This window comes from Furipterus horrens, unplaced genomic scaffold (assembly GCF_987537825.1).
Source record: "Furipterus horrens unplaced genomic scaffold, mFurHor1.1.pri manual_scaffold_13, whole genome shotgun sequence".
Taxonomy (NCBI): domain Eukaryota; kingdom Metazoa; phylum Chordata; class Mammalia; order Chiroptera; family Furipteridae; genus Furipterus; species Furipterus horrens.
In genome coordinates this window covers 47,253,316-47,264,588 of record NW_028327183.1, presented here as the reverse complement: position 1 = coordinate 47,264,588, position 11,273 = coordinate 47,253,316, and the positions used below count along the sequence as shown (strand labels likewise).

Below are 11,273 nucleotides of genomic sequence, written 5' to 3'. Positions count from 1 at the left end.
GGACTCCCAGGAAGGTCAGGGTCATGATCACCTACCACCCGCTTCACAGAGAAACAAAAGACCCTGCCCCTGGTCGCCAGGTCTACTTTCGGCTCAGCTCTGGCCTGGTACATACGTAGTAGGTGCTCAAGAAACTGCAGCTCTCCAGTTTCGTGTCCAGGAGCACCAGAGAGGGACCAGGGAGGTGGGGGGTGGGGGCAAATAGCAGAGGAGGGTCAGTGTGATGCCGTGCATGGTAGGGAGCCATGGCGGATCTGGACACAAGCCGGGTTCCACCCTAAGCCTCTTGGATCCCTGTCCTCGTCATGCTCCTCAGCCAAATCACCAGAAACCCGGGCCTCCCTGGAGACTCCTGTCTCTGTGTCATCCACACCTGGTGTTCGGTTCCACAAATACTCTCTGAGCCCCTGCTCTGTGCCCCACCCTGGACTGGGCAGTGCTGGGGACACAGTGGTGACCACAGCAGCCCTGGTCCTGCCCTCCCAGGACTCACAGTCAATCCAGTCAGGGAGACAGACCCACCACCCAGACAGTGAGGACCCATGGGGGTCAGGGCTGGAAATAGGGGTCCCAGGGCACACTTAACCCAGCCTGAGAGTCCAGGAGGGCTGCCTGGAGGAGGAGGAGGAATTTGGGAGCAGGCAATGAAAGAGTAGAGGAAAGCAGGGGGATATGCTGAGTGGAGGGAGTGCAAGTGAGACAGAATAAATGGAACAGAAAGTTCTGGAAGGAAGGGATGTCTCTTAAGGCCGGGACATGGGGGTCCCAGCGGGGAACTGGGCTTTTTCCTGAAGATGCTGGGGAGCCATGGCAGGTTTTGCGCACCATGATGGGAGTGGGGTGGGCAGGGACCACGAAAGGGTTGGAGGGGAAGCCAGACAAAATTCAGGAGGTGCCTGGACCAGGGCAGGGGCCACAGGGAGGGAGAGAAAGGCATTCATGGAAGAAATATTCAGGAGGCAGGCGCCATAAGAATGATGTGGGGGTGGAGTGCAAGGAGGCATCAGGGACAGGGTCTGGGTCTTTCTGTCCCAATGACAGTGGACGGTGGCGCCAATCCCTGATAAGAGGACAGGGAGGAGGAGCAGATCCGGGGAAGACGCCAAGGTCAGTCTGGGACGAGGTGAGTGAGAGGTGCCCAGGGACATCGGGGGAGGCATCTTGCAGGACACTGGGATGTGGTCCCAGGGCTCAGGGGTGGGGCGGGGCCAGGGCTGAGAAGGGTGAGGTGAGGTCACAGGCGGGGTGGGGGCAGCAGGGGGGCCAGGTCACCCGCACCTCTCACTCCCCCTCCCAGAACCCCGCCCAGCGAGGGCAGCTTAGGACATGGCTCTGGAGGAACAAACCAGGACAGGTGAGCCACAGGCATGGCTCCCTGCCCAGAAGCAGGCCCCCGGGGCCTCAGAGGAGCCAGGACCCAGAAGCCACCAAGGCATGATAATAGCACATGGGTCAGGGTCACTCTTCCCCCACGTCCCACCAGGCCCTGCCCATGACCTCTGCCCAACACCACCTTCCCAGAGGCCCCCTCCCTGGCCCCCTCCCTTTGCCACCCACAATTTAAACATTGCAAACCCCCTTGCTGGCTTTATGGTTCTAGACATCACATCTCCATTCGACGGGGGATAGATTTTATGCTTTATTACTTTACCCCATGAATGTCAGCCCACAAGGGCAGGGACTGTATCTGCCGGCAGCCAGAACGGTGCCTGGCAGGCAGGAGACACTCACTTAATATTTGCCGAATAAATGAATCAATGATTTATTGAGCGTTTGCTCTGTGCTGGGCATTGTCAGAAGTTCTTCACACACAGTCACTCATTTCATTCTCACCACAGCCTTATGGGGGGGGGGCACGGTCCTCATTCCCATTTTACAGATGAGGACACTGAGGCCCAGGGCGCTCCATTAGCTGCCCAAAGCCATGGGGGTGCAAGACAGTGGCATTAGGTCCAGGACACATGTAATAACAGTCACACCAACCAGACCTCACTTCAGGGCGCAACGCTGCCAGGCACTGGCTAAATTCCTAAAGAGGAGCATGCTGCTGCCTGCTCGCAACGGCCCTGAGCAGGGTCTCGGGTCCCGTGCTGGAGGCCAGGAAGCACAGCCCCTACGGCGGTGTGCAGGCACCCAGCCTCGTGCCCTTCTGTGTGGCTTTGGAAACAGAGCAGAGGCCAAAATCCCTCTCCCTGCAGGAATTTAGGCAGGTCGGAGCCCCTGCCCGGGGCCTCAGTTTCCCCACCTGTAAATGAACGGGGGTTCTAACAGTGCCCACCTCGCAGGACCTCCCATGAGATGACAGCTGAAGGTCACCCACAGCAGGGAGGCTGGAGAAATGGCAGCCACTGTTGCTTCATTTTATTCCTCAGTGACCCCTGAGCTTGAGACAGAAAGGCCAGGACCTGGGCCATGGGTAAAAACCTGCCCTAAAATCTTCCCCCGCTACTCCCCCCGCCTTCCCTGGTGACCTGGTTCACTTCCTGGTACCAAACCCGGGCCCTCGGCACAAAGAAGGTTAGGCAGTGCCCCAGGAGGCCTGGCCAGGTCGTGGCCCCTGGCCCGTGCCTGCCACACCTGCTCTGGTACCCAAACGGGGCCCCAGATCCTTGGTGACTCGATCCCTCCAAATTCAGGTGATCTCCCCCGGCTCCAAATCGCCGAACCCTCCCAGGTCCCACGCCAGACGGAGCCAAGCCCCAACCAGGACGGGTCTCACAGCCTTGGGACACCAACGCCACTGTCTCCAAGACCCAGGTTTGGGGTGAAAGATGGCGCTGACCGGGTGCAGCTGGCTCCTCCTCAGCGGTGAGCGAGAATGGTGCCCCCCAGAACCTCAGCCCCCTATGGCTTCAGGGAGGTAGGGCATCCTGGCCGGGAGAGGGAAGGTGTGAGCAGATGACCAGCATGCTGGGTAGGGAAGGCAGCTCTGCTTCCCTCAGGCCCCCAGAGGCACCAGCCGGAGCCCAGCCGGGTCAGCCACCCAGAGGGGCTGGCAGGGTGGACTTTGGAGGTTCCTAAGACCGAGCATGAACTCGGACGAGGCAGCCACTGTTGCTCCCTCATTCACGCGGCAAACCCTTACTGAGGTCTGGAAGCTTAAGCGGGGTGACTTGTAGCCAGCCGCTCTGCCCCTTCCTGAGGATATGGCTTTGGGCAGTTGCCTTCCCCTTGTTAGCCTCAGTCTCCTGGTCTGTGAAATGGGCCTAACTCCCAGGGTCACTTGAAGGTCATCCTAAGCAGCATTACTGGGGCATGCTATGCACCTGGAGCTATTCTCCATGCTTGTGGTATGTTAACAACCACACTGTGAAGGAAGCCCACTCGTGACCCCCACTTCATAGACAAGAAACCTGAAGCCCAGAGAAGTCAACTCACTGCCCGGAGTCACACAGCCAGAAAACAGCAGGGCTGAGCACTAGTCCCAGAGCCCTCCCTCTTAGCCATGCTCTGCTAGCGTGGAAAGTACCAGAAATCAGGCCAGGCATGGGAGTACTTCTTACGTGAGAACAGCCATGACCACTCATTCCCGGGAACCACACATAGCTCAAACCCAAGCAGCCCTGGCCAGCTTATCGGGTTTGGAGCTCACCTGTCAGGTTTAGAAGAGAAGGGGTGAAGTATGTTAATTATGGGGAGGCAGAGGAAGAGCACTGGAGTGGGAGTCAGGGCCAAGGGACTGGAGGAGCCAACCAGATCTTCTAAGGCTCCGCTGTCTGGTGACTCTCACAGCCGGAAAACCCTGGGTCTCATGAAGTCCCAAGGCCCCCGTAGGCTGCGTGTGGGCTCTGCGCTTGGCAAAGCTTGATGCTAGATCTTTGGCCCAGCCCATCAGATTGATCCAATCCCCAGAACACACGCACCCCGTTCCCCAGGCTTACATTTATTGAGCATTTACGATGTACCCAGAACACATATGCCAGTAGCCCACGTCTCCTCTGTCACATGGGGGGCCAGCCACACCTGCCTCATCTGACCCCTCTGGCTCCTTTCTCTCAGCTGTGTTCCTGAGCACAGTGGCCGAGATCACTATCACCCCCGAGCCTAGCCAGCCAGCTGAAGGGGACAACATCACCCTGGTTGTCCACGGGCTGACGGGGGAGCTGCTTGCCTACAACTGGTATGCGGGGCCCTCGATGAACATTGTTTACCTGGTGGCCAGCTACATCGTAAGCACAGGCGACGAGACCCCTGGCCCGGCCCACACGGGGCGGGAGACTGTGCGCCCTGACGGCGGCCTGGACATCCATGGTGCTATGGTTGGGCACTCGGGCACCTACATCGTGCAGACCCTCAACAGGCAGCTTCAGACGGAGGTGGGCTACGGACACTTGCGGGTCTATGGTGAGACAACCCCCAGACCTCCTCTTCCCCAGCTGAGCCTTCCCACCTCCTTTCCAATCCCTCTTAAAAAAAAAAAAAAACAAAAAAAAAACCTAAAATACTTTAAAGCCATAAAAAGGACCTAAAATAACATTAAAATGATCACCTCCTTCAGGATGGCTTCCAAGATTAGACCTGCCTTTTATCCCACTCTTTGCCACTCTGGCTGGGGTTACAGGGGCGCCACCAGGATCCAGCCATGCCCCTTGCCTGGGGAGGAGGAGACCCTGGGAGCAGGCGGTGCCCGGCGCCCTCCCCCTCTGTCTCTTGCCCCACAGAGATCCTGTCCCCGCCTGTGGTCATGGCCAACAGCACAGAGCTGGTGGAGCACCGAGACACGCTGCGCCTGTTCTGCAGCAGCCCCAGCCCCGCTGAGGTCCGATGGTTCTACAATGGCGGGACCCTGCCCATCGCTCTCCGCCTCGGCCTGTCCCCCGATGGCCGGCTTCTGACCCGGCACGGCATCCGCAGGGAGGAGGCCGGACTCTACCAGTGTGAGGTCTGGAACCCGGTCAGTGTCAGCCGCAGCGAGCCCATCAACCTGACCGTGTTCTGTGAGTCCTTCTGGCCCCGCCAGACACCCAGGGCCCAAACCTCATAGATGGGGACACTGAGGCCAAGAAAGGACACCTAAGGGCAAACAAGTGTGTCACTGGTGTGCTGGGGTTAGGAACCAGGGAACCCCCTTCAAATGCACTTGACCCACCTCCTAAAGATGAAGGACACTTTTGAGATTGAATAGTCCTCCAGTTTGAAGGAATACCTGCAGGGAAGGGACAGTGGAGTGCTTGGTTTTGGAATGTGAGGCCGGAAGGGCAATAAAAGAAAAACACTACCAAAGCACGGAGTCACTGCCAGGGGCAGCCGATACGCGGTGTGGAATCCAGGAAAACGAACTGCTGAGGTATTTGAGGGCCAGTGATGTACAAAAACTTAGAGCCTAGAATCCTACAACCAAGGAATTCTGGATTTGAGAAGCACGGAATTCTAGACTCTGAGGATCCTAGTAATTCTAGAAGCAGAGATTCTTAGAATCTTAGAATCTAATGCTAAAATCTTAGAGCCACCCAATCCTAGAATCTTAGAAACATAGATTTCTAGAACCTTAGAATCCTAGAACCTGCAAATATCACTCTTGGAGCCTTAGACTTACTTCTAGACTCTTAGACCGGCTTATCAGAAACCAATCATTTAGACTTACTTCTCTTTTTAATGGAGCCATACATTTCAAAGAAAAATCTCTTGACATTTAGTCTGGCTCAATACCCTCTTTTTACAGAAGAGAAACGGGGATTCCCCTGAGCGGGAAAGAGGCTCTCGAGATCCTAAAAGCGAGTTAGAGATCCGTGTGGGATTCAAACAGGCCAGAGCTCTTTTTCCCTCCCCTAGGCCCAGATACTCCCGGGGGCCCAGCCTGGTGGAACAAAAGCCAGGGGTGCCTGCCTCTCCTCCCCTCTCCCTCTACCGCCCCATTTCTCTTGCCCTGCCCCCACAGTTGGCCCGGAACGCGTGGCCATCCTGCAGGATTCCATTACCCGCACGGGCTGCACCATCAAAGTCGACTTCAACACATCCCTCACCCTGTGGTGCGTGTCCCGGTCCTGCCCAGAGCCTGAGTACGTGTGGGCCTTCAACGGGCGGGCCCTAAAGGATGGGCAAGACCACATCACCATCAGTAGCGTGACAGCGGCCCAGGAGGGCACCTACACATGTATCGCCAAGAACACCAAGACCCTGCTCTCCGGATCGGCCTCAGTGGTGGTCAAGCTAACCGGTGAGTTGCCCCAGCCTGCCCACCACCCCCTCCCCTCGGAGGCCCGGTGGGACTGTGAGGGTTTGGTGGCTCCACCCAGTCAGGCCACCGCTTGCCCAACACGTGACTGGAAAGGGAGAGATTCGCAACCTGTCTGTCGGCCAAGCAGCAAAGGGGCAGGTCAGGCGAACCCCTCTTCATCCAGGTGACAAAAGGAGACCATCCCTCCTAGTCGCCTGGAAAACAAACAACACATCTGACTCTCTCCCTCGAAGGGTGGCTAAGTGAGAAATGGGCCAGATGTCCCACATTTCGCAGTGGCAAGAGTGGGAAAGCATTCAGCTGTCCCTTCAGGCGGGTGCGCCTGTTCTAAATTCAGTCACCAGCTGCTGAGGGGCTGGACGCCCTCTCTGCCACACAGGCGGCTGAATTTCTGGGTGGCCAACCGGATTACCCCGTTATCTGGCCCAGATGATGGTGCGCATGCACACATACACGCAGAAAATCATAGCCGATTGTTGGCAAGTGGAAAAACACAGCTGGGAAGGCATTGTCTTCACCCTGTCCTTGGACGACCCAGGGGCTGGGGTAGTGCAGACTCAGCTGGTGTTTTCAGAGCCATCAGGGTCCTCAGGGGACACTTTCTCATCCCCTGGGGATGGTGGCTTTGAACATTGGGGTCTGATTAATTCTGCCTTGGTTCCTTCCCAAGTGGCCACCATCCCCTGGGGACAGTGGGAACAGTCCTCCCCTCCCTCTCCCTCCCATCCCTCCAACTAACAGGCTGGGTCTCATCCAAAGGGTGGATCCTCTTTCACCCAAAGCAGAAATGACATCCCCAGAGGTAAGTGCACCTCCGGCCCCACCCCACCTGGGTCCTGGCAGCTGGTCTTGGCCAGAGACAGGGGGGTAGACCAGATGACCTCAGGTGCTCTCCCCAAGCCCCGCCTGTGGTAGCGGGGTTGGGGGGGTGTATCTAAGGTACACAGGTATGTGCAGGGAATAGGTAAATGCCCCAGACGGCCCCCTCTCCTGACAGCAACCCTGTGGCAGGTGCCAGGAAAGAGACAGAGGAAAAGGGAAACACTGCCCTTCCCCCACCTGGGGAAGCCACTGATCTGATGGAGGAGATGCAGTCCACCCTCAGGAGATTTTCTATTCTGATGGGGAGACATGGTCTTGAGGAGATGTAGCCCTTGTGGTTTATTTTTTTTTTTTAGAATTCCTAGTCTGATGGGGGAGACACGGTTCCCACCTTCGGGGTGCTCCCAATCTGATGGGGGAGTATAGGCCTCCCACTTTCTAGGAATTTCTAGTAGGGGGCCCCAATCCAGTCTCTGGGATTTCCAGACTGATTGGGAAGACCTAACCCATAATCTGGAATTTTCTATTATGGAGGACACACGCCTCCCACCCTCCGGAATCTTTCAGCCTGATGGGAAACTACAGCCCCCGCCTTCTGAGGTCTCTCAGTTGGAGAGAAGAGACACGACCTTGGGTACACAACACCCGACTATCTGATGGGGGAAACATGGTCCCATATTCTGAGAATTTCCAATCTAATGGGGTAGACACAACGCCCTGGCCGGTGTAGCTCAGTTGGTTGGAGCATCCTCTATTAACCGAAAGGTTGAGGGTTCGATTCCCAGTCAATTTATTTTTTTGATTTAAAAAATTAAAAATGGGGGAGACACGGTCCCCCATATTCTAGAATTTCCAATCAGATAGGGGAGACATGGCCCCTATATTTTGGGAATGTCCAATCTGATGGAGGAGACATGACCCTATTCTCTAGGGTCCTTCACTTTCATGGGAGAGATATCCCCCAGAGTCTGAAAATTTAGTCTAATGGGGGAGAGATGGCCCCCTCCCCTGGGGCCTCGCAGTCTAAGCGGGAAGACACGGATCCCTGGCAGGCATTGTAGGGACGCAAAACCCTCCACCACGACCACACAGGTGACCTCCTTCCTCTGTCTCCTTCCCAGAACCCTGCGTGAGGGAGCACCAGCCAGCTGGGGGGAGGCACAGATGAGCCAGCTGGGGGCAGGAAGGGGACAGGACGCCAGGTGCAGGCCCGGCTGACCCCACACCCCTCCCTCTCTCCCCAGCGGCCATAGTCGCCATGTCTATCGTGCCGGTGCCCACCAAGCCCATGGAGGGCCAGGACGTGACACTGACCGTCCAGGGCTACCCCAGGGACCTGCTGGTCTACGCCTGGTACCGCGGGCCTGCCTCCGAGCCCAACCGGCTGCTCAGCCAGCTGCCGTCAGGGAACTGGATCGCAGGCCCCGCGCACACAGGCCGGGAGGTGGGCTTCGCCAACTGCTCGCTGCTGGTGCAGAAGCTGAACCTCACGGACGCCGGCCGCTACACGCTCAAGACCGTGACGCTGCAGGGCAAGACGGAGTCGCTGGAGCTGGAGCTGCAGGTGGCCCGTGAGTGTACGAGAGGGTCCGAGGGCGCCTCTTTCCAGGCCGGGGCCCCCCCAGAGGGGCCTCTGACTCCGCCGTGAGGCTGGGGGACAAAGGTCAAGGACGGCGACGCCTCCCCGCCAGACTGCGAGAACGGGCCTTGTCCCCTCCCTCTGACTCCGGGGTCCCTCTTCTGACAAACCGATGACCTAGACCAGGGCTCCATAGGCCTCCCCTAGCCTGCTGAGGGCTCCCCAAGGGGGCGTCCGTGCCTTCTCTCTCAGGCGGGAGGTACACCAGACTGGAAGTTCTAAAAGGGGGCGTAGGCTGCTTCTGCCGCCCTGTTGGGAACATGGGATGCGGATGGCAGTTTACCGCCCCCGTCAGAATAGCAGTGCAGAGTCAGGGCAGATCAGGCTCCCTCTCCAGCCTGTCAGCCCAGACGATGGGTCACGTCTCACCCCTTGCGTTACAGAAGGAACAAGGACAGTTCTACCAGCAGAGGGTGGAACATATCTCTCAAACTGAAGTCAGGCTAAGCTATTTCACTAGCAGGGAGGCAGGCCTCCAGGTGGTGGTAAATGTGTCTCCTCCATCAGACGGGCAGTTCCCTGTGGTCAGGACAATGTCTCTTTCGTCAGATGTGGAATTCCCAGATGTTGGGGACTGTGACTCCCAATCAGACTGAAGGCTCCCAGAAGCTGGGAGTAATGTCTCCTCCATCAGACTGGGAGCTCCCAGGTGTTGGGGACCGTGTCTCCCCATCAGACTGGGAGCTCCCAGAAATCAGGAACAATGTCTCCTCCATCAGACTGGGAATTCCCAAATGTTGAAGACCATGTCTTTCTCACAAGAGTCAGGAATAATGTCTCCTCCATCAGACTGGGAGCTCCCAGAGTCAGGGACCACGTCTCCTCCATCAGACTGGGAGCTCCCAGAGTCAGGGACCACGTCTCCTCCATCAGACTGGGAGCTCCCAGAGTCAGGGACCACGTCTCCTCCATCAGACTGGGAGCTCCCAGAGTCGGGAATAATGTCTCCTCCATCGGACTGGGAGCTCCCAGAGTCAGGGACCGCGTCTCCTCCATCAGACTGGGGGCTCGCAGAGTCAGGAATGTCTCCTCCATCAGACTGAGCATCTCCAGAGGTCTGAGAGGCCACGCCCCAGAGGCCAGGCCAGGTTTCACCCATTAGAGCAGGAGCTAGGCCATCCCAGGCTGCAGTCTTGCTTCCTCTATTAGACAGGGTACTCGCAGAAGCCCTGTCCCTGAGCCAGGGACAGCATCTCCCTCCCATAGACTTAAAGCTTCCAGGATTAGGGACCCGATCACCAGCAGACACCCCCAGACCCCCTCCTTCATCCATTCACTCATCACGCTCTGGTTTTCTGGATCCCTATCGGGAGGAGAATGCTGTCCCCTGACAGCAGGCCCCGCCGATGGAGCCCGGACCTCCCTTTCACCCGTCTCTCTTCTCACAGTCAACCTCCCTCCCTCGCATGAGGACCAACGCCACCTTCCTGAACCTGAACCTGGCACAGGCTGAGCGTGGGGCGGGCGGGGCCGCTGGGAGACCAGGGGTGGGCAGGGGAGCAGGAGGGGTGGGGGCCTGGTCCTCTACCTCCCTGATGGCCTCCTCCCCCCCTTTGCCCTGCCCTCCACTACAGCCATGGAGTAGCAGCGTGGACCTGGAGACCTCCAGAGAGAAGAGCTGTTCGGGCCACCCGCCCCATGCCCTCCTCTTGAGCGGAGGATCGCCGTGGTTTGGGTCCTCTCTTCTCCTTCTTCCACAATAGAGTTAGAGCCAACAGGGCCCTCCTCCTTCACTGAGCTGTCGGAGAGCCGTGGAGGCCATAAACGTCCTGGTTAACACAAGTGTGCGTCAGCCTCTCCTTCCACCATTGCCAACCCTGCCACTTCCCGGGAGCCCACTTGCCTCCTTTCCCACCCAAGGTTATTCTCAGTCTGGGTGCCCAGATTACAGGCTGCGAGCCTCCACTGCTTACTGTCGGAGCCTCAGGCCCTTCCCACGTCTCCCCAAACTATATCCAAGGGTCCTGCCTCCTCCCAGTGGGTCAAAGGCTGACCCTCCCTGAGACACCAAACAGAGCTGGGCTGTGGCGGCCATAGCCCTCCCCAATGCTGTACTTCCCTCCATCTCCTCGGCCCACAAAACAAAGCTGCTTCTGCACAGGACAGGGCCCTGTGAATAAATGAATGCAAATGGGGACGAGACTGGGTGAGGGGCAGAGATCAGGGGAGTGGGAGCCAGAGAGAGTGTGTCTTCTAACTCCTCTCACGACCAGAGTCTAAGCCGCAGGCTCCACCCAGTCAAGATGCCCCACTAGAGAGAGACTCCTGGTGTTGGTCAGAAGTGGTGATGGCAGAGTCCAGACTTGGGGTAGCAAGAGAGGTTTGGGTAGGAAAGGCCTGGTACAGAGATCTTCCAGAAACTTTCAAAACAGCCTTTCTGCGGATGGCTGTGTTGAGTAGGGATCGTGAGTGGTAAAAGACTCGCAGAATGAGTTATAAAAGCTGGGTCATACTCTCACATTTGTCACAGATTCAGTTTGTCCAGGATGTGGACGTAGAGTAGACTAGACTCTTCCAAACCATTTTATTAACTTGAGAGCCCTTTCTTCAAATGCAAAGCTTACATGGTAGGTCAATATATTATTTTAAATAGCAATGAAATAAAAGTAGGTATCAGTTCAAAAGCTATAGCCT

At 57.3% G+C, this 11,273-nt stretch overlaps 1 protein-coding gene across 2 annotated transcripts; it reads left to right on the top strand.

The window, feature by feature from the left end:
• Positions 1-1,047: 1,047 nt before the first annotated feature.
• Positions 1,048-10,421, top strand: CEACAM16 (CEA cell adhesion molecule 16, tectorial membrane component). Of its 2 annotated transcripts, none has more exons than XM_090260606.1 (7): positions 1,048-1,123; positions 2,637-2,808; positions 4,000-4,344; positions 4,662-4,937; positions 5,879-6,157; positions 8,245-8,571; positions 10,214-10,421. In XM_090260606.1, the coding sequence occupies exons 2-7, from the start codon at positions 2,772-2,774 to the stop codon at positions 10,222-10,224; spliced, it is 1,275 nt and encodes a 424-aa protein (XP_090116732.1). In that variant the 5' UTR covers positions 1,048-1,123; positions 2,637-2,771; the 3' UTR covers positions 10,225-10,421. The 2 variants fall into 2 exon arrangements, with proteins under 2 accessions (XP_090116732.1, XP_090116733.1); XM_090260607.1 differs by lacking the exon at positions 10,214-10,421 and adding an exon at positions 10,028-10,092.
• The last annotated feature ends 852 nt before the right edge of the window (positions 10,422-11,273 follow it).